Source organism: Lethenteron reissneri, chromosome 38, assembly GCF_015708825.2.
Source record: "Lethenteron reissneri isolate LAM-NWPU_2019-01 chromosome 38, ASM1570882v1, whole genome shotgun sequence".
NCBI lineage: Eukaryota > Metazoa > Chordata > Hyperoartia > Petromyzontiformes > Petromyzontidae > Lethenteron > Lethenteron reissneri.
Window position 1 is genome coordinate 4,277,296 of NC_083816.1, and position 21,800 is coordinate 4,299,095.

Consider the following 21,800-nt stretch of genomic DNA (forward strand, 5'->3'; position numbering starts at 1 on the left):
TCATTTATGGACGGCCCCAAAGGCTCGTTGACAGGAGGTCACGGGTTGAGTGAGGTGATTAGCAGATGGAAACCCGTGTAAATAAACACAAATATCCTCCGTATTGCCTTAACATACTGTTGGGGCAAGTGCTGTTAGCGAGCACTTATGAAGCCCGACCCCCTTTGTCCCCTAGTGGCGATGCTTTTTACACAGCGCTCCAGGTACTCATTTGAGGCCGAGTCGACCTAGGGGAGGCCCATGTCCAGTTAAAATAATCGCCACTGGTGTTGGCTGTGAGCGGAAATAGAACCAGGGTCGTCGTATTCGTAGCGCAGCGCGCTAACCGCAACACTACCGCTTCCTACACACAACGCGCACTCACCACGCAAATAAATCGACACACACACACAGACCCGCAGAGCTCAGCTGCCTCGTGTATCCGTTTCTTTGTACACGTGTTTATTGAGATGATGCCGATGATCTCGCACACCTAGCGCACGTGGCCACAACACAGGTGATGCACACCAGCACTCACCCCACACACAAAAATATAGATTTGTAATTATACCACTAATACAGTATTACTATGACTTTTTATTAATGTAGTAATGTTACTCATTCGTATTATTACCAATTTGTCATTCCGCTAGGATGCGGGAGGGTTGGGAAACCTGAGATGATTAATGATGGGGACAAGAAATGACGCTGACCTTTACCAGATTGAGCTAACTTTATCATGTGAAGTCAACCCTGCCACGTGGTGTCAAGCCTGCCACGTGGGTGTATAACGCTGCCACGTGGTGTCAACCCTGCCACGTGGGTTTATAATGCTGTCACGTTGGGTTAAGTCTGCCACGTGGGTTTATAACGCTACCACGTGGGTGTATAACCCTGCCACGTGGGTGTATAACGCTGCCACGTGGTGTCAACCCTGCCACGTGGGTTTATAACGCTGCCACGTTGGGTTAACTCTGCCACGTGGGTTTATAACGCTACCACGTGGTGTCAACCCTGCCACGTGGTGTCAACCCTGCCACGTGGGTTTATAACCCTGCCACGTGGGTTTATAACCCTGCTACGTTGGGTTAACTCTGCCACGTTGGGTTAACTCTGCCACGTGGTGTCAGGACTGCCACGTGGGGGATAACACAAGGTGTATGTGCACTGCACGCGTATCTATGTAAGTCTAGTACATTCGAGTCGTGGTGCCACACGACCGGGGCTCGCACGGCGTGTGGTCACGGGTATACATCTTGTGTCGGTATGCGAGTTACACACATGAACCACACGGGACAGTTTACAGCAGTACATAGTGTGTGTGTGGGACGGGGGAGGGGAGGTCAAAAAGTTTCGAGAAAGAGCCGTAAAAATTGTCCACCAACTCGAGGTCGCGGCGACTACATTCACTCAAAGGGCTTCACCGTTAAGTGCTGGGCAAGGAATAAGTGCTTTAGAGTTAAGGGGATAATTAAACAAAATACGAAATCATTAATAGTATGCACGCCCAGAAAACACGCCAACGTTGGTGCAACGTCCCCCATGTTCACTGGGAGTCTTGACGAACTTGACTTCACGGACTTTCACTGGCTGCAACCTTGCTACAATTCACACGCCTGTTTAGCATGGTCAAACAACCAAAGTCATAGACCCCCCCCCCGTATAGCATTTCACAAACTTTTGGGGCAAGTGCTGATAAGCGAAAACCTATGACGGCCGGCACGGCACACGACGGGGTGGGTGGCTAACACCACGCCCGGTCGCCGTTCTCTACCCAGTGCTGATGATCTTTAACACCGCACTAAATACTCATTTAGGGTAAGATTCGACCTAGGGGGGAAGACCCAGGACCTGCTCAAATATTCGTCACTGATGTTGGTCGTAAGCGGGAATCGAAACTCGAGTCGCCAAATTCTAAGCGCAGTGTGTAAAGCACTGCGCCACCGCTCCCACAAATTGTGAAATATTGTCAAATAACCATTACCCCCCCCCCCCAACAACCCACAATGGGTGGGGAGGCCCTCATCCAGCAGTGGATTTGACAAGGGCGGGGGGATGTGTGGGGGGATGTCAGGGGTTCGCTTGGTTGCGACGTGGCACTGAGGGTGCGAGTCGTGAAGTCGTGACACCGTGTGAGAGCGGTGCTGCTGCTGCTGCCGAATTGTGGTTGCGAGTGGTTGACCCAAGTTTCCATTCACTCTCGGCGGAGGTGCACAGAGGGACGAGAGTGGAGTGTGTGCGTAAGTCAAGGTGTTGCTGTTTTAAGTGCAGAGCGAGCGATGGATTTCACAGATTCCAATGCATAACATGCACGCGCCAACGCCCAGTAAACGTGGCACGTTGGGCCAACCAGCGACAGGCCAACGATTTCAACTAAACGCCAACATCATGTTTAATGGGAACACCATACTTTACATACACACACACTTTATATACACATCATACACCATTTAATCTCATATACACACTCCACATCATATACACCGCATATATATACACACCTCACTCCATTCTTCACCTTGCAGCACACGCACCCCTTGCATCCCCCTACAATAACACATCGCACATACACACCACGTTTACACAAAATACCACGTACACCACACATGCCACGTACAGACACAACGCACAAACCGTACAGACATACCATACGACATCTGCACAACAGATGACACATACATCACTCTCCCACACATCATACTCAACATTCCTGGTATAGCCACAGATTGTGGGGGGTCAAGTGCTGTTGGTGAGCACCTGTTAAAGCTTGCGTCGTGCAAGATTGGGTTGGTGTGGTGAGCAACACGCCCGGCCACCTTTGTCTCCCCAGTGCTGACGTTTACACACCATACTAAGTACTCATTTCAGACTGAGTTGACCTAGGGGAAGCCCAGGGCCGGTTTAGATATCACCCACCACTGATGTTAGCCATGGCCGGGTTTGAAACTCAGGCTGCCAGGTTCGCAGTGTAGTGCGCTAACCACTGCGCCGCCGCTCCACACACATCATGCAAATCGCACGTACACACACCATACATATATACATATTACACCACATTCAATCACACATTTCATATCAACGTCATACACACGCAAACACAACAAGAGCTATAACTGCAGCTCGTCATTAGCAAGGGGGGGGGGGGGGTTTATCCCAAGCCCAGCTGCAAGCAATGATAAAATTCTCGCTCGCCGTTTTCATCGACTGACCACGACTATGACTATGCTGCTGGTGAGTTTGAATGGGGTCCGAGGTGGAATGCACACCACTCAAGTGGAAGAATGGCTGGCACATCTTAAAGATGGCAAACCAATGGTCAGTGGGCAGATCAGCTCCATGGTAGGTCCTGGTATCAAGGACATCGGCCCACATTTGCTGTTCCATCACTATGTAGTCCAGCAGATGTTCTTGCTTGGATCCGGCATGCATCCATTTTGTTGTGTGGATGCGCCGATGTCAGAACAGCGTGTTGGTGATTATAAGGCCATTGGCTGCATAGAAGTCTGGCCCATCCATGCCTTCCAATCACTTCGGTCCAGGTGTCTGTGTCATGGCCCCCCTTGGACGTTAAATTCACCCAGCAGGATGACTCTACCCCGAGGGGCCTCATCAACCGCCACCAGGGCTGGGTGACAGAAGACATCTGACTCAAGACACAAATCACACATCACACCACGCATCATACTCACACACATCACACTCGAACACAACATACATCACACACATTACACGCATCACACACACACACATCTCGCACATCACGTGCACATCACACACTGGTCTGGATATTGGTTCCAGGAATTGAGGTCGCGGAATTTACAGTTCTCGCCGTCATTAAAATATTACACCCTGAACGAAAAAAACATCTCACAGACACGAACACGTCCTGATAGAATATGCACGTGTTGGGGCTAGTGTCACAGTTAACACGAAAGCTGGGCTCAAGAGCAGGGCTAGGCTGATAGCTTGGGCTGGTTCTGGGCAAACCAGCCCATAATGAAAGGGGTTGATGTCTTCAAATTGACCGATGTCATACACAATCCTGTTCGTTAAATGTCAGACACCGTTTCAATTGCTTCTCCTGTACATTGCCAACGCGTTCCCCTCCTCACCACCGCCATCGTCATCACTCCCAACGCCCATTGCGCATGCCGACCGACACACGGTCGTGACAACGGGGGGGACGTTTAGTTCTCAAAATTCACAAAAAAACCCGAGACAGCAGATCGACCAATTCCACCACTACCACCCACTGACACCGAGAGAGGCACAGGGGACACGGCGAGACTCGGCACAGCGCTGGAACAAAACCCAAAAAAACATCTGAGAAACATCATGCACTCTGAGAAGAAGACACGGCGGCCGGCACAGGGGCTCAATGCGCCGAGTTAGTCGTTTCGGAACTGGACTCCGGCTCATCGGAATGCTGGCGCCCGGTTCCGTTCCGTTCCGTTTCGCGAGTGCGTGCGCATCTTTGGGTTTCATCCGCCCTTGGCTCAAGATTGCTTGTCGGCGTCCATAAACCCACGAGCTGTTTGTTGCGTGTTTTTTTTGTGTGTTGTTGTTTGAAGAGCACGAGTTTTTTTTTCGAGTCGCTTCATATTTTTGTTCCAGTGCCAAGTATGCGCGAGCCGTGTGTTCCCACGAAAGGCAACAATGCGGTTGAAGATGAGGCCGAGGGGCCAACCGGCTGGCACGGGGTGGCACGAGAGGTCTGTGGAATCCGGCCCGAGCACCGACTGGTTAAACGAAGACAACACGGCTTGGAAACAAACACAGCTCTCATCTTGTAGGTACTGTGTGTCCGCCCCGGGGCTGTACCGCACGTGTTTGAAGCTTCGTTCGGGAGGAAAAATATACTTTAAATTTACAGTCAGGAGCGCCAAAACGACAGTGGCATGTTGACACTGATTTAGTGTGCTGATCTTAAAGGTGCATTGAAAAATTACAATACTCCGATTGATGCTCCTGCTGTTGTGGAGTGACTCATGCAGCCAGCTATGGCTGCAGGGTTTTGGTAGTACATGTTGTTTATGCCATTTATTGTGAAAATTCCGTCAGTTCCTATGATTGCTTTTTCATTGCCTTCATGGCTTTATTTTGGTGATTTCGAAAAGTGTATTGGTTTAGCCATGTTTGTGTTGTTGTAGTACAGAGTTAGACTGATGGCCTTAATCTAAGTTGTCTTGTGGTTGTTGTTGTTGTTTGACTTGCATCCCACTGGGATTTTTGCACACAGCGTTGGTGTACGGTGTTTTTTCTGCAATATTTTTGCTGTCTTTTCTTGGATTTTCTGTTTGCACTTAGTCACATATTCACTTTAAGATGTTTTTTTGTTCATGTTTTTGTTTTTTGTTTGTTGCGGTTGCACCCGATTCAAGAGCTGAATGGCTCACAGGGCTATACCTAATAAATGAACTTGAACTTGAAGTACATGTACAGCCCTTGTGAATCCACTGCTGGATAGGGGCCTCTCCATGCCGTGCGGGTCCTGTGGGTTATTTGACCAAAGTTCACCGTGCTGGTCAGTGCGGGTGAGTGCAGGCGCGGGGGAGCATAATGACAGAGGAGTCAAGTACAACAATGGATTTTTCTACACACTGCTGCCCTCTGATGCCCGTCACCAAGTGACCAGCACTGAGGGACAACTCCAACACTTTGTCGTAAAATTTCACAAGTGACATCGTGAAAGCACTCCTGTGGGCAATCTAAACATCTTCTGATTCACAGAGCCCGGAACGCAAAGCCCAAGCACGTACAGTTCTGATAGGAGTTGTTTACCGTTTGTGTTCGGTTCACACAGTCATCGAGAGAGAGAGAGATCGCGAGCGAGCGATAATACGTCACATTCAAAGGGTTTTTCAGAGTTCAGCAGAAATGCCCCAAGTCTCAAGGTCACGCTGAGGTCAGGCCGAGGTCACCACGGATCTTATTCCCCCTAGACACTCCGGAAATATCACAATCGGTGCCCAACAGACATAGCTCGAATGTTCCAAGCTAATAATAATTATAGCGATCGACAGATATTGCTGCATGGAGAACTTCAGAGTCTTAACGTCTTGCCGCGCGGCACTCTTTGTAGGAAGTTCAAAATATGCTTAATGTTCAGCTGTTTGTCGATCCACTGCTCACGTGGTATCAGCCACTGGGGGTTGCTTGGACATATCTCACCATGCTGTTAGGGTGGGATGGGAAAAAGGTGGGAACCCAAGGACCTGTTCAGATATCGCTAGCCGTGGGCAGGAATCGAACTCCGGTAGCCAGATAACCACACTGCCGACCGGGATGAAGAAGAGGCATAACGAATGGACTTCAAAAGCCGTAATGAAACTTCGTGTTATGGGGATATTATTATTATTTGACAGCGTGGTGCACCGCTCTCTACGTAAGTACAGAATGAAAATTCCTGCATCTCACCTCAGGATGCTGAAAGCAACATTTGAACACAAATGTTGAAAAAAAAGACTGTACTTTGAGAGTCCTGCTGCTAAATTTTGAAATATTTCTTTGCCGAGTACCAATACAAATTTACGCAACACAATCTGAAACATTACAAGCGGACTGTTACCCCCATTCTACAAAAACTTAACAGGTTTACCGGTTTTATTATTATTTTCATCTGACACAGATTGTGGTGGCTTGTTAGTGCTGTCACCCACAAGTCTTAAAGTTGTAAATTAAATGACTTGTCAGTTGTAAAACTCGGCCCATCATCTCTGGGGGATGGTAAATTGAGTACCACTTTATTGTAGGTCAACAATGGTTCTCTACGGGGCGACTGGTTCCCTCTATAGGAATGTGGATTTTTTTTTCACCACCGATTTTAAGACTATCAATGGACTTGGGCAACTAAAAAATAATGATTGCTCATCCATCCATTCCACATTCTTCACTTAAAACTATGCGAGAGTTCGCTACGACCAAAAGCCTCTTTTTTAAAGGACAGATAGGCGCAGCCCTTCAATGACTTGCTCATGCCACTGCAGGCAGAAGGGCCTCCACTCCAAGGGAGTTATTTGGTCCCAACTCTTGCATGCTGGCCAGACGTTTTGGAATATATGCGCGTACCAAAACCTCACCCCCACCACACGCAACCTGCCAATAGACCAACTGTGGTGAAAATTATTGATGCTGCTGGGTGGACAGAGGGAGTCGTGGGGCGGGATATAAGAAACTTGGCCCATTAATTTGACTGCCAAGCCAGGCAGACAGAACTCAACTGGGTGACCTCTGGATTGCGAGTGCAGTGTGCGAACTATCGCAATGCGGAATTTTCTAACATCCGAGCGCCGGCTACCATTTATACCGCACGGCGCTTGAGTGTGGTGGCCTCGCTGTGCTGCGGTGACACGGTTTGCGTGCGCAGCGCTCCATGGAAAGAGAAACTTCCACTCTCGTCGACCTCTCACCTTTATCTGTTTGTGCCTTTATAGGGACGCACTGTGACTTTGATTTTTTAGCGGCCTTACCCGTGATGACCTCTTGACCCCGACGCACATGAACGCATGTAAACAGACACGTACACACACAGACACGCACGCAGATCCACTCACACGCAAACACGCACACGCGTGTGTGTATTTGTGAGTGCCCTCGCACACACATCTCACGCACACACGTACGCATGCGTGCGTGGTTGGCTAACGAGGTGACTGGCCGCTGGCTGTGACCCTGAGCAAACACAGGAACCCCGCCTGGGGCGAAGTCCACGCGGGTGGCGTAGACGAGCGTTCCGACGCAATGTCCGGCTGAGGTATTCACTCTGTGTGTGCGAACGCGCAACAGGCGGGCACACAAGCACCCGCGTGCCGAACACAAGAACGCACGCCAACACACTATAACAGACTAACACGCGCGCACGCCGATGAACACACGCGCACGCACGCTATGGATGGGACACCCACAGCATGCTGCCACTCCTGCCAGACAGCGCGGCTGCCAGACTTCACTCATGAACCGTTTTAGGCAACACGTGGGCACTTGTTGGCCAGCTGCCAATTACCATTGGAGGCAAGAGAATTTAGGACTGGCAATTGAGGTAGGGCTACGATCCAAAAAAATCCCATACCTGTCCTCTTGTCTGGGAAAAGGCAGTTACCGTTCGGGTTTAGAGTCAGCGACGTGAGCGGCAAAAAATATCGGTGAATTTCCGAGCGCCGGCGACAGCATCAACAGCTATTTCCCTCCGGCGAGATGACGGCGAACGTTCACGGCACGGCGAGCCACGTGGCGTGACGCAAACCACGAAACGACACGTTCCTCTCCGAGCCAAGGCCAGCATCGCAGTCGGGGGCGAGCCCTGACCCTTCACCCTCCCTCGGCACCTGCGGCCCCCAACCTGGCCGCTCGTGGCCCCTTGGATGTTGTGTCTCCCCCCCGCCCCCGCACCCTCCAGAGGCCTAAGGGACGAGAGTCCAGGTGGCGTGACGGACAGAGACCTTGATTCAGCGAGTCGCTCCCATCTTCTCGCGCACGGTTCCGGCGGCCGCAACCAGGGCGGGGGAAAAGGTTCTCGCTCGGCAGTAGAAAAAACCGACGGTGTGGAGATGGAACCACCGCCTGACATCATCGCTTCATAAATTTTAATAAAATTCACTCAGTCGCTCGTGTGATAAAAGAGTTTGTTGCCGACCGGGTCAGCGTTGCAGGACAGGTTGGGTTATGGGAGGCCAGTGTCCAGGACGTCGCCAACCCAGAGGAAAAATCAGTAACCCCTGCCACACCGCACCACACCCAGTGGAACTCTCCATATGCATGTGGCTACGAGTCACGTGCCAGCTACTCCATTCATTCTACCAGAAACACTGGAAAATATTCAATTGAGAAATGATGTCCTGGGCGGTATCCGCTCACACGCGGTGGCGTCGCACGTCACAGCGCGGTTTTGTCGCCGCGTTCCGGAGTGATCCCACCGATGGATCCACGCATGGCGGCGCTCACTGCAAGACGCTTTGCCCGATACGAAGAAGGTTTGCCCCATCATCCGTGTGCCGCCCTTCAGGCCTTGCGAGGCAGCGGGCGCAATGCGCAGACGTGGGCACGTGCCCCACACACGCATAGGCCATATATATACACACACACAAGTGTACAAATCGCTTTGTACTTATACAAACAACAAGTGCTATCGGGCCTGGGTTCATCATTATTCACATGCCTGCATATCCAGCTCTTTAAAGAAGAAATCCGAAGGTAGTCCTCCTCCTTGCAGCGTCCACCATCCGATGCGCTCCACCTGGTCCCCTCTTCCCTTAGGGGGTCCAACCCTTTTCCACCCCAATCTCAGTTGTCATCACCGCCGTCACACACGTGCTTCAGCGCCACTTCTGTACAGCACCGTCAGACACTTTACATCCTCATGTGAGGGTAGCTGAGTGGAGAGCCAGACCCGGTTGCATTCGGCGTCACTTGGTAGGGTAGACAAGGGGCCAGTAGCCTTCGAAGAAAACCAGGGGTGAGGGGTGGTGGGGGTCGTGCGTCAGGGACTGGGAGGGCAGCACCCTTTGGGAGGCAAGGCACCCTTTGGGGGGCAAGGCACCCTTTGGGAGACAAGGCACCCTTTGGGGGGCGGGGGCCCGTGGAGGGGTGGGGTGTAGCACCCGCGGGAGGGGAGGGCAGAACCTGCAGAGGGGGGCGCGTCAGTCAGCTGACGGAGCGCACGGAGCGGCTGGAGCGTGGGAAGCGGTGCACCTTGACGTGCTTGGACAGGTGGTCGCTGCGCGCAAACTTCTTTCCGCACACGGGGCAGGCGTAGGGCTTCACGCCCGAGTGCGAGCGGCGGTGGCGCGACAGCTCGTCCGAGCGTGAGAACCTGGGTGCGCGGACAGACGCATGCGCACGCAGGCACGCACATGCAGACGCGCGCACATTTAAGCGCATACACAGACGAGTGCACGCAGACGGGCGTGCATACTTGCGACTGTCTCGCTGCACTGACTTAAAACCTGCGCCTATTGCCACATCACCATAAATCTGCCCGATCTCGTCAGATATCAGATCTCAGAAGCTAAACAGCATTGAGGCGGGATATTGTTCGAGTGGGCGACTACTGTGCACACGTCTCTCTCGGCTGCCGCAGGGCCTACGTCGTCAGCAGCAGACGGCGATGCGGCCAAATCTGCCGTCTCCTCTACTCCTCACTTTCACCAACCCTCACGGACTGACCATGACAATGGATACAGGACATGATTGATGGATAGTGGATGTTTATACAGAATGTATGTGGGATGAGGCATGGGTTAACAGACCCTACAGGATACCTGCGCACACAGGATACAAGTTATTCAGGTCGAGCGGCTGATGCGACGTAAAATATTATTTTACCGCAGGATTTGCCTATTGTCCACAGATTTGCACAGTTTACGGTTTAAAGGTGGGCGATGACCATATCACCCGGAATGCGTCAAATTTCGGAAGCTATGCAAAATTGAGCTCGGTTAGTCCTTGCATGGACGACCAACATGCAGGCACAGGCGTCATCAGTGATGCACGGCCCGCACCGAGTGCAACAGGCCCGGTTGTTGTACTAAAGAAACCGGGATTCTCTGGTCTCGTGAGTTGATGGTCTCAGCATGGTCACCAGTGACTCACACGAAGGCCTATAGACTCACAGAGTCTCAGACTGACACAGAGGCCCATAGACTAAGACAGTCTCATAGATTCACACAGAGACCTATAGAATCACACAGTCCCATAGACTCACAAAGCCCGAGTTGTGATGAAACCGTGTTCTCTGGTGTAATAAGTTGATGGTTTCAGCATTGTTACCAATCACGTGAATAGAAGCAGCATATTCAAATTGTGGGTTTTCAAATAATTATTGCCCCACGCTGATAAAACCCTTCAGAGCCAATGAAAGCCATGGCCTTTCCTCATACACACACAGGGGCAGCTGCAAGAGTAGAAGAGTAGAATGCATGATAGACAAAAGCAAGATCATATCGTTAACCCCGTTAAGCAAATAACTTTTGTTTAAAGTCTGTTAAACATTGTGTCGTGCTCCCCCAGAATTATCCCCCCCCTCACTGTAAAAAAATTCACCCTACAGGGATGTAGTTGGAAAATGTTTTTTGGAGTCGAGATATGTTTGGGTATGGCTATGGGTATTGTATGGCTCTTGTTCTAATTATACTGGGCCACCCAGGAAAGGCTGGCTTACCCGAGTCTCAAGACTCTTTTTCAGGAGGGTCCGACTAAGTTTTCGCAGTAAGAGGGGGAGCGATGTTGCTGCTACCGTGTGTCATCCCAATTGAGTAATTTGCAAGTAACATTTCATCGTTGCCCAATACCAGTTACGATTTGTGGGTTTTTTTCTAGCTAAAGCAGGAAACTGGAGGAAACCCACACAGAACAGGGGGAGAGAACATACAAACTCCACGCAGACAGGCACCCGAGTCTCGAATCGAACTCAGGCCTTACTTGTTATGAGACACAAGTCCTATCACTGCGCCTTCCCGCCTTCCGGTTATAATTTATGATTATGCTTAGGTTATTATTTGCATTGGGGTTGGGGCTATGCTTTTGCTGTGGGAGCCGTCACGTGGCCTTTGGCAGCCACGTGTAGGCGACGGAAACCGCCGCGTTACGGGCGGGTGGGCGGCACGGGGCAGGAGAGGGGGGAGACACGGCGTGGGGTGAAGGCGTGGGGCCGAGGGCGGAGCGGAAGGAAGAGAGGGTAGGGGAGTGGAAAGTGAGAGAGGAGAGAGATTGTTGTGGTGTCACGTGTACCGCCATCTGCGCGGAACGCGCGTCGCCATGCCTCGGGGCCGCGAGAAAGGGAGAAGCGGAGATGACACGAAAATGGGCGAGCTGGGGGTGAGGGGACGGGAGAGGTGGGACTGTAGGGATGAGAGAGCTGTTGATGAGGGGATGGGAGAGCTGGGGTTGAAAGGATGGAAGGAGCTGGGGTTGAGGGGATGGGAGAGGTGGGGATGAAGAGATGAGAGAGCTGTTGATGAGAGGATGGGAGAGCTGGGGTTGAAGGGATGGAAGGAGCTGGGGTTGAGGGGATGGGACAGCTGGGCCCGGTTACATAGAACACACCCAAGTAAAAATGTTTCTTAGTTAACGTCGCTGTGCTTTGGAATGGAAGCGAAGGGGGAAGTTTCACTGGAGTGATTTCGTTCAACTGACCATAGGAACTAAAAACACCACCAAGTGATTTGGGGTATAGGATATCTGGGGAGGCAGGAAATGTGCTAAGATTTGAGGGACACTGGGCAGGCAAAGGTCACTACAAAATAGAATCCACCTGGTAAAAAACTGAGTTTGACATTTTCAGACACACTGTTTGAAGAGTGACTTTGCACTGTACTGGAATATCCATGCACAGGTTACCGATATAAAACTGGAGGATCAGCAAGTGAAGAACTGGCATTGATAAATCCAAGGGTTAGGGGATCGGAGAACCCAGGATCCAGATACACGGGAAGGGAGGAGGGAACCAGAGATGACAGACGTGGGGGACACATAGCAGATAAGACCGATGGAATTTAAAACCCAGGAGTGAGATCATTTGGGAGTAATTCAGATCATGGAACAGAGAGAGCTCGGATCAAGGAGTTGAGAAACCAGGACTGACACTCAAGAGATGTGAAAGCCAGAGATAAAAAAAACACGGGGGATTGGAGACCTGAAAGATGAGAAACTGAGGAAAGAGAGGCAGAAGATAAAACGACATGAAGAGGGAAACCCCGATGCGAGACCCAGGAAGATGATAGGGGTGTGAGACCAGACTTTCCTTAAAAAACCCAAGCAAAGAGTGGAATGGACATGCAGAGACATCGGACCAAATAACAAGTGGCTGAGAGATCCACAAAAATATGTCCCATAAAGCCCAGAACTCATTCCCGCAGATCACCCAATCCCTCACCTCCATCCGCATCCTGGCCAGGTGCAGGCAAAGGGCTTCTCTCCCGTGTGGCGCCGCAGGTGCGCCTTTAGGTGGCTGCTCTTGGTGTACATCTTGTTGCATCCCGGATGCTCACACTTGTGCATCTTCAGCACTTCGTGGGCCGCCGCCACTGCAACCGCCGCCCCGTGTGGGCCTCCTCGCACCGTCAGCCGCTGGCCCGTCACCGGCACGCCGCTCACCATGAGGCCACCGGGCCCCTGCAGCGCCGCGCCGGGCTTGGCCGCGATAGGCACGGGAGCGATGCGCACGTAGGGCCGGCACGACGACGCGGGGCCTTGCGGCACCAGCGCGAATGTCTGGCCCTGGATGTTGATGAGCAACTGAGCGAGCTTCACGCCGCCCGCCGGGATCGGCGGAGGCGACTGCCCAGCTGCCTCGGCCGACTGTTCCGCCGCTGGCGTTGCCACGGGCTGCACAACGAGTGGTAACGTGGACGTCGGACGGATCGTGCTCGCGCCGCCAGGGCTGCCGGAGCAGTTGATGCCGCCGATGCTGCTCGTGCCTCCTCCACTACCGCCACCACCGCCGCCACCGCCGCCGTTACAGCTGCTGCTACCGCCGTGCTTGTTGGTCTCTGTCGTGGCCTCAACCTTGACTGTGGCCGAGCTGTCCGTGCCGTTCTTGAGCACCTGCATGTGCTCCTGCAGGAACTCCTCGATCTCTTCCAGCGTGGGTCTGAAGTCACCCACGAGGTCCGGGAGCTCAAGGGTGCACACCTGCTGCTGCTGGTGGTGGTGCCCCGTGCCACCCCGTGCCTCATGTTGCAGCTGCAGCTGAGGTGTCCCACCGCTGCATTGTGGGCTGTCGCCGCCGCTGCTGCTGCTGCCACTGCATGTGGAGCGCGGGCTGCTGCTGCTGTTGCTGCTCGTGTCGCTGTCGCCCTCCGAGCCCAGGCCTTGTTCGCTCGCTCCGCGCACCTCGTCCGACTGCATGTGTGGGGCCTCAGCCGGGATCACCTCCACCATCCCGGGGACCCTGGGACCACGGGGACTCGCCGCAGGCCCAGGTCCCGGGACTTGGGGTCCTCTTCTCTCTCTCCCCTCCTCTCTCCGGTATTCTCCCCACTTCTCCCACCGTGGATCTTGCTCCCTTAACTTCTCTCCCTCTTTCACGTGGTGGCGCCAAGGAATCTCTCTTCTCTCTCCTCTCACCCCGACCACTGATCTCGTGCTCTCATCTCCTCCCCAGCCCGTCACCTCAACTCCCCTCCTCGTGCCAAACGGTCCTTGGGCACCCCCCCCCCCCACCTCTTCTTATCCTGCCTGTACCTCCACTCACATCGGCCCTGTCTGTGGGCCACCCCCTCTGGCTACTCCTCCTCTCTTCTTTCACTCAAGGAGTTGAGCCTCACAAATTCTCTCCTCTGACCGGTCTCCACGTGCCGCCCGCGTGTCCGTATCCTCGCCGGGAGGGGAGGAGGGGGAGCGCGGAGCTGGGGTGGGGGGCCCACGCTCCCCGGCCCTAGAGGGTTGGGGGGGTGAGAGGCGAGGTTGTAGTCACGGTGTAGTCACGGTGTAGTCACGGTGTGTGGTGGGCACCCTGTGGCTCCAGAGCCGAATGCAGCTCACTCAGGACTCTTTCTAGATTTGAAGCTTTCGTGACTGCAAGTATTTATATTCTTAGGTTTTTACGGTAAAGTCACGTAGGTAAAAAATTAAAATTAATAAAAGTTAAAAGAATAAAAATAAAATCACGACGTTTCGGAGGCAAAGCAAGCTTCCGTCTTCAGGTGGAACCATCAAGTAATACAGCAAGCGTGCTGTGACGGTTCCACCTGAAGACGGAAGCTTGTGTTGCCTCCGAAACGTCGTGATTTTTATTTTATTTTTATTATTTTTACTTTTATTAATTTTATTTTTTACCTACGTGACTTTACCGAAAAAAACCTAAGAATATGAATAAGGACTCTTTCGTGATGTCATTTATTAAGGACCACCGGTCTCATATTCAAACATTCAGGGGTCTTTTTTTTCACACCGGATTAACAAAAAATGGCTCATATTGTTATTTTGGTTGCGGATCCCTGGCGTGGTATTTGCGCACTGTGTGCGCACTATTTGTATGTGTACTGCTGACTCTTTAGTGCTGTTTGTGTGCTGTATATACTGTTTAGTGAATCGATTCATTATCTGGTGATGCCGGTGCTGCATTGGCAGTGGTGTACCAGCACAAACAACAACAACAAACTCAACACACTCCGTGTCAATAACAATGTGTGTGAACCTAAATTAACTAAGTGCACAATAGCCGACGTTTCGGGTAATGGCCCTTCGTCACGGCACATTGAGAAGCCAGAGAAGGAGGTAGTGTTTACTGTGTACAGCTGTCTGGGTATTGTATCTGTAGTTACCTTCTGCACTTTGAGTACTGCGTATACTGACTGTGGACTGTTAATTGTGTACTGTATATAATGTACGAATGCTGTACGAGTACTGCATGTGTTATTAGCAGCATACATCAGTAACCACACACGCGTTTGTTTCTTTAAGTCCAGGTTCATATCGATCAGCGGCAATTGCACAATCAAGCAACCTCTTGCGTGGACGCGTTTCGACATCCTGGGTCTCATCAGCATCGTCAGGATCGTTATGCTTGGAATGCTTGCTCCTGCTCCATATATTGATCACTCCGTGGCCTATCCACTGCTGGTTGAGTTAAAGTAACACCGATCCACGATGTAGCAATTACGTACCGATAATATTTGAGTGAGCTTGTAGCGATTAATAGTTGATAACCTGTTATTACGGTGTTGGACTCGTTAACGCCGAGCATTGTATTCAAACGATGTGCACACCACATGCAAATTACGTGTGAATATTCTCTGCGGTAACTGGAAAATAATCGATTGTTTACATCGACTTGCGGAGAGGCAAACGTCGGTGGTGAATCCAGTATGGAATATAGATTATAATTGCTTATCAGTAATTTATAATTAATCAGTATATGGTTATGATTGTGTTTGTTTGCATACATAGCTACATACAAATACTGTACAAACCACCCCCTGTATAGCCCAAACAGACTGTTAGGGCAAGGGGCCGTCCATAAATGACGTCACGCGATTTTGGACGATTTTTTTACCCCCCCCCCCCTTCGTCACACGGCGTTACAAAAAGTCAGAGACCCCCCCCCCTCAAATATGACGTCACAAAGCTCTGCCCCCCCCCCCTCCCAAAAAATAAAACATGCTTCAAATCGCTTTAAACTATTGCCATTGTAGTGCGTATTTAATGTGGCGCTGCACTCTGATGTTGTAGGAGAAAACATTTATTAAAAAGTCTATTTAATTAAGATGAACGTGTTGTCTATATTTATTTAAAGTTGCGAATTTTGATGTGACGTCACATTTCTCCCCCCCCCCCCCTCGTCACAAATGTCTGACCCCCCCCCCCCTACGTGCATGACGTCATTTATGGACGGCCCCCAAGTGCTCTTGGAGAGCAGCACCTATGAAGGCCGGCAACAGCACACAGGGAATGATAATGACAAAGATAAACACACAGAGGCTCACCACCACCACCACACACACATCGGTGCTGCTGTTAACTTGCTGACCGATTTGCGTTACAGACCGTTGAACCTGCGCCCAACAACTTCGATTGTAAACAAAATCACACACCCCCACAAGTTAACACTGCACACACACACACACTATCCTACACACACACACACGACACACACACATACACAATCACACTACACACACACACACACTCATACACACGACACACGCACACAATCATACACACGACACACACATACACAATCACACTGCACACACACACACAAGTTAAACTGCACACACACACAATCACACTGCACACACACACACACTATCCTACACACACAATCACACTGCACACACACAAGTTAACACTGCACACACACACATACAATCACACTGCACACACACACACCCAAGTTTACACTACACACACACACTATCATACACACGACACATACACACACAAGTTAACACTGCACACACACGCACACAATCATACACACGACACACACACAATCACAAGTTAACACTGCACACACACAACACACACATACACAATCACACGACACACACACACAATCACACTGCACACACACACACAAGTTAAACTGCACATACACACACACTATCATACACACGACACACAATCACACTGCACAAAGACACACACAGCCATTCTCAAACAGACATACTGCACACACATGCACAATTACACACACTCATGTCTAACACAATCATAATACGACACACTCTCACTCACACATATATACAATCACACTGCAACGCATACACCTCGTGCATAGACATCCCCATAAACACGCTCACACAAACTCTCATTACACAGCGTATAATGTCTCATACATACTGCACATACATACACAATGACACGGCACGCACACACATACTTCTCACTCACATTCTCATACACAATGGCACACACTGTGACCTACTCACACACCCATTCACACGTACCAACACGTGCACACAGTGCTGTACACGTGCACACAGTGCTGTACACGTGCACACAGTGCTGTACACGTGCACACAGTGCTGTACACGTGCACATCGTGCTGTACACGTGCACACCGTGCTGTACACGTGCACACCGCGCTGTATACGTGCACACCATGCTGTACACGTCCTGTACACATGCACACCGTGCTGTAGACGTGCTGTACACGTGCACATCGTGCTGTACACGTGCACACACGTGCAAACAACACATAGACCCCTCCCCCCCCGTATCGCCTTTATAAGACGTGTTGGGACAAGTGCTGCTAACGAGTAGCACCTATGGCACCAGCACGCGAGGTTGGGTGGTGTGGCCACGACCACGTTCGCCCGGCCGTCTTTGTCTCCCCAGCGGGCATACGTTTACACTACGCACCCGGTATTCATTTAAGGCCGTGTGGACCTAGGGGTGGGGGTTCCCAGGAGCGGTTCACATTTTCGCCACTGATGTTGCCCGCGTGGTGGGTTGGGGGGGACGCGGCACACGAAGTGTCTCGTGTGTGTGTCTACGTGTGTGTTTCTACGTGTGTGTCTCGTGTGTCTACGTGTGTGTGTGTCTACGTGTGTGTGTCTACGTGTGTGTCTCGTGTGTCTACGTGTGTGTGTCTCGTGTGTGTGTCTACGTGTGTGTACGTGTGTGTCTACGTGTGTGTGTCTCGTGTGTGTGTCTCGTGTGTGTGTACGTGGACGAACGAATGCGCACGTACACCGCAACTCTTCCGTTTCACACTCCCATAACTTGGAAAACTCACTCGGGGAAATCTTTTTATAAAGGTGACCATCGTCACTGGCAAAAGGCGAGATGGTTGGGGTGGAGATGGTTGGGGTGTAGGGGCAGGGCAGGGGGGGGTCCCCCCCTCCTCCCCCCTCTCCCTGCCGCCTCCCCTGCACCGGGCCCCGCCGTGCCCGCCCCGGGCCCCGCGTCTCTCTCCACGCCACGTGGAGCCCGCGGAAGGGGGTCCCACGCGGGGGGCGCTCGGTCGAGTGAAATGAGTTAAGAAATGGATTGGTGGTGGGTGGATTGATGGAATTCTGGATGAACTGTGTATGTTTAACTTATTTCGCACCGTACGTAGCCAAAAAGGTCCGGTGGAATGATAAAAAAAATAACTAAACGCAAAACGCATGGGTGGGTGGATGCATGGATTCGCTTAGTAAATGATGGATGTATAGTGAGATTGGTTGGTGGATGAAATGAGCGAACAATGGATCGGTGGATCATAAGCTTAGGTTTTTTTTCGGTAAAGTCACGTAGGTAAGAAATTAAATAATATCATAATAAAATAATTAATCACTGATCGGTGGATCAATTGATTGCCGAGTGGATGGAAATAATTCTGGAGTTATGGATGGATTAAATGAGTGAAGTTATGTATGGATGGGTGGATGGATGTGAAGGATTGATGTTATTAGATGGGCGGGTTTAGAAGGGGCGTTAATTAAGCGTAAGTTGAGTGGATCGATATCTGGGAAATAAGGGGTGACGGAAGGCGGATCCACGATTTGGTAGGAACTTAAATTAACATTTAAAAGTACTGTAGCTGGGATGACTGGTTGGAATGAGAGCAGCATGGACGGTGGACCGATGGATGATGAGATGAAGAGGTGTATGGGAGAGCTGTGAAGGATTGATACAATGGGGGGGGAGGGAGATGGAGTGCATGAGTGTCGAGCGACAGCCGTGAAACTCTGTCTCTTGCAGTCCCCTTACAGACAGGGCACCCTCCCCGCCTCTCGCCACCTTCCCGAGCCCCGTGTCCCCTCGCACGCAAACACGGACGAGAGACAACGTCGCGGACGAAGAGCGACCCCTTACATTTAGAGCCCCCCCCCCCCACAGCTTCCACTCCCAAGGCCCCCCCCCCCTTCCTGCAAAGGGGGGCACGAGCAAAAAGCCAGCACTCTTACCATCAACATAATCAACAACAACATCAACAACAACATTAACAGCACTTACTCGTTGTGCAGCCCCCGGCGATTGGCCCCACGTTTTGCTACTCTCTCCCGCGATGGGTCGCGTGCTGCTGCTGCAGTTGATGCTGTTGTTGATGCTGCTACTGCTGCTGGTGCTACTGCTGCTGATGCTACTGCTGCTGGTGTTGTTGTTGTGTCGTCAGAGAACTCCCCTCTCTATCGAGGTTGCTGCCGTTCAGATGTCGCTTCCATCCACCCGCGTTTCAGCCACTCCACATCATCACATGACGGCGGTAGGGGAGGGCGGCTTGTGCGCGGGGGATGTGTGTTGTGGGGGGATGTGGGAGTATGTGTGTGCGTGCGTATGTGAAAGGTGGGCGGTGGGGGGTGGTATGTGTGTGGGCGTATGTGATAGATGACTGTGTGTGTGTGTGCGTTTGATGCGTGAGGGGTATGTGCGTGTGTAACTGGTAAAGTGTGTGTGTATGTGGTGGGGGTATTGTACGCGTAATGGTTAGGTATGTGGGTAGGGGTAAGTGTGGATGTATGTGATGAGTGGGTAGTGTGGATGTGTGATAGCTTGGGTATGTGCTGGGTCGGTTGGTATGTGCTCCGTGGGTAAGAAGGGTGAGTTTTGTATGTGTGTAAATGCGAGATGTGGTGTGGAGAGAGACTGGGTATGTGTGTTCATATGCTGGTTTTGTGTTTGTGTAAACACGTGTTCGATGCAATGGCGTCACAAGAACGGAGGCTCGGCGGGTGACATCACATGACCAAGCCTGCCTCCACTCTCTGGCGTGAGAGAAGTGCGCGTGTGAATGAGATCGATGTGTGGCTATGTGTGATACAGTACATGACATTCGTGTTGTTTGCCGTGCCAGCCTTCATAGGTGCTCGCTAAAAGCGCTTTCCCCAACAGTCCGTGCCTATCCTGTATGGGGGAACTTTGTGAACGTGACAGTGCGTGTATATTTTTTTATTATCAAATGTACTGGGAAGACAAAGGCGGTCGGGCGTGGCGCTGGTCACACCAACCCCCGTGGTGGTAAATGCTCGTTAACAGCAACTTGCCGCAACAGCCTGTGGTGGACTACACGGGGGACCATTGTCTTTATCTCTGCGTTTCAATGTTTGTGTTGTTGTCTTTGGCACCGCAATGCAAAGCACGTCCACGTGTTACCCTCGCGCGTGTACCACGTGCAATGACGTCACGGGCAGGGAGGCTCGACGTTGACGTCACGAGCGCGGCCGGGCTCGCGTCGGGGGAAGGGAGGGGGGTTGGGTCGTATCGCCGCTCCTGATTGGCTCGGTGTGTGGGGGGCGGTGTGACGTCACCGCGGGTCGCCTCGCTCAGCCACTTGATGTCACCCCTCCCTCATTCCACCCCTTCGCTGAGGGATGGGACGTCACGGCTATCACGTGGCGCCTCGCGTGCAAGTGACCTTGGGTGCTGTGGAGGCGAGACCGGCTCCTACCGGCACACACTGGCACATTTAGAGATACACTGACACATTGAGAGATATACTGGCGTCACGGGGATATACTGACACATTGAGATACACTGACACATTGAGAAGTATACTGGCGTCACGGAGATATACTGACACATTGAGATATACACTGACACATTGAGAGATATACTGACACACTGAGAGATATACTGGCGTCACGGAGATAAACTGACACATTGAGATATACACTGACACATTTAGAGATACACTGACACATTGAGAGATACACTGACATTGAGAGATATACAGGCGTCACGGGAATATACTGACACACTGAGATATAATGCACTGGGGTATCAGCACAGATATATCAGTACCATTGGGATATACTGGAGAATTGTGGATGTACCGCTACAATGGTGACATACTTGCATAACAGATTCGTGAATTAGGAGACACATTGGCACAATGGGAAATGTATTTGTGTCATTACAGATATACCGACACCATGGCGATATCCTGGCACATTCGGATATATACTGTGTATATTGATAGCAACATTCTAATTATAGGCACATAACGGCATCAAGGACCACTGGCATCATCACAAATATGCTGGCATTCAGGGAGATGCACTGGCACCGTGATATACGATATTGTAATTTTACGTATAATTTACACGTTACTGTTTACACGTGTTGGTGTTTACAAGCGCAATAATAACCACGTGTTGTTTACGCTGCGCACGTGTCGTGTTGTTGTTTACACGTGGGGGGGCAGCAGTGGGATTCCCTTTGCCTGCCCGTTGCAGTCGGCGCTTCGTGTGTGAAGACGTTTCGGGCTTCACCCTAGGACAGGGGTCGGCAACCTACGGCTCCGGAGCCGCATGCGGCTCTTTACGGGCTGCTTCTTGACGATGAGTACGTATGTACTCAGATGCATTGCGGCTCTTGAAATACTGAATTTTGTACCGAATTGGAAAGAAATGGCTCTTCTTGTTATTTTGGTTGCCGACCCCTGCCCTAGGACA

At 51.3% G+C, this 21,800-nt stretch overlaps 1 protein-coding gene across 1 annotated transcript; it reads right to left on the bottom strand.

Annotated features, from left to right (window-relative positions):
• Positions 1 to 404: 404 nt before the first annotated feature.
• Positions 405 to 20,031, bottom strand: LOC133351567 (Krueppel-like factor 15). Its single transcript, XM_061566868.1, has 3 exons — positions 19,363 to 20,031; positions 12,848 to 14,350; positions 405 to 9,787 (listed from the first exon to the last, which is right to left on the bottom strand). The coding sequence occupies exons 2-3, from the start codon at positions 13,852 to 13,854 to the stop codon at positions 9,619 to 9,621; spliced, it is 1,176 nt and encodes a 391-aa protein (XP_061422852.1). The 5' UTR covers positions 13,855 to 14,350; positions 19,363 to 20,031; the 3' UTR covers positions 405 to 9,618.
• Positions 20,032 to 21,800: the final 1,769 nt, after the last annotated feature.

What these genes read in the sequence shown, in the direction of transcription:
- LOC133351567 (XM_061566868.1), bottom strand. Translation starts at nt 13,854, where the DNA reads ATGGTGGAGGTGATCCCGGCTGAGGCCCCACACATGCAGTCGGACGAG. An exon ending in TGGCCAGGATGCGGATGGAG is followed by an intron (nt 9,788 to 12,847) that starts GTGAGGGATTGG and finishes CCGCGCACCCAG; the next exon opens with GTTCTCACGCTCGGACGAGC.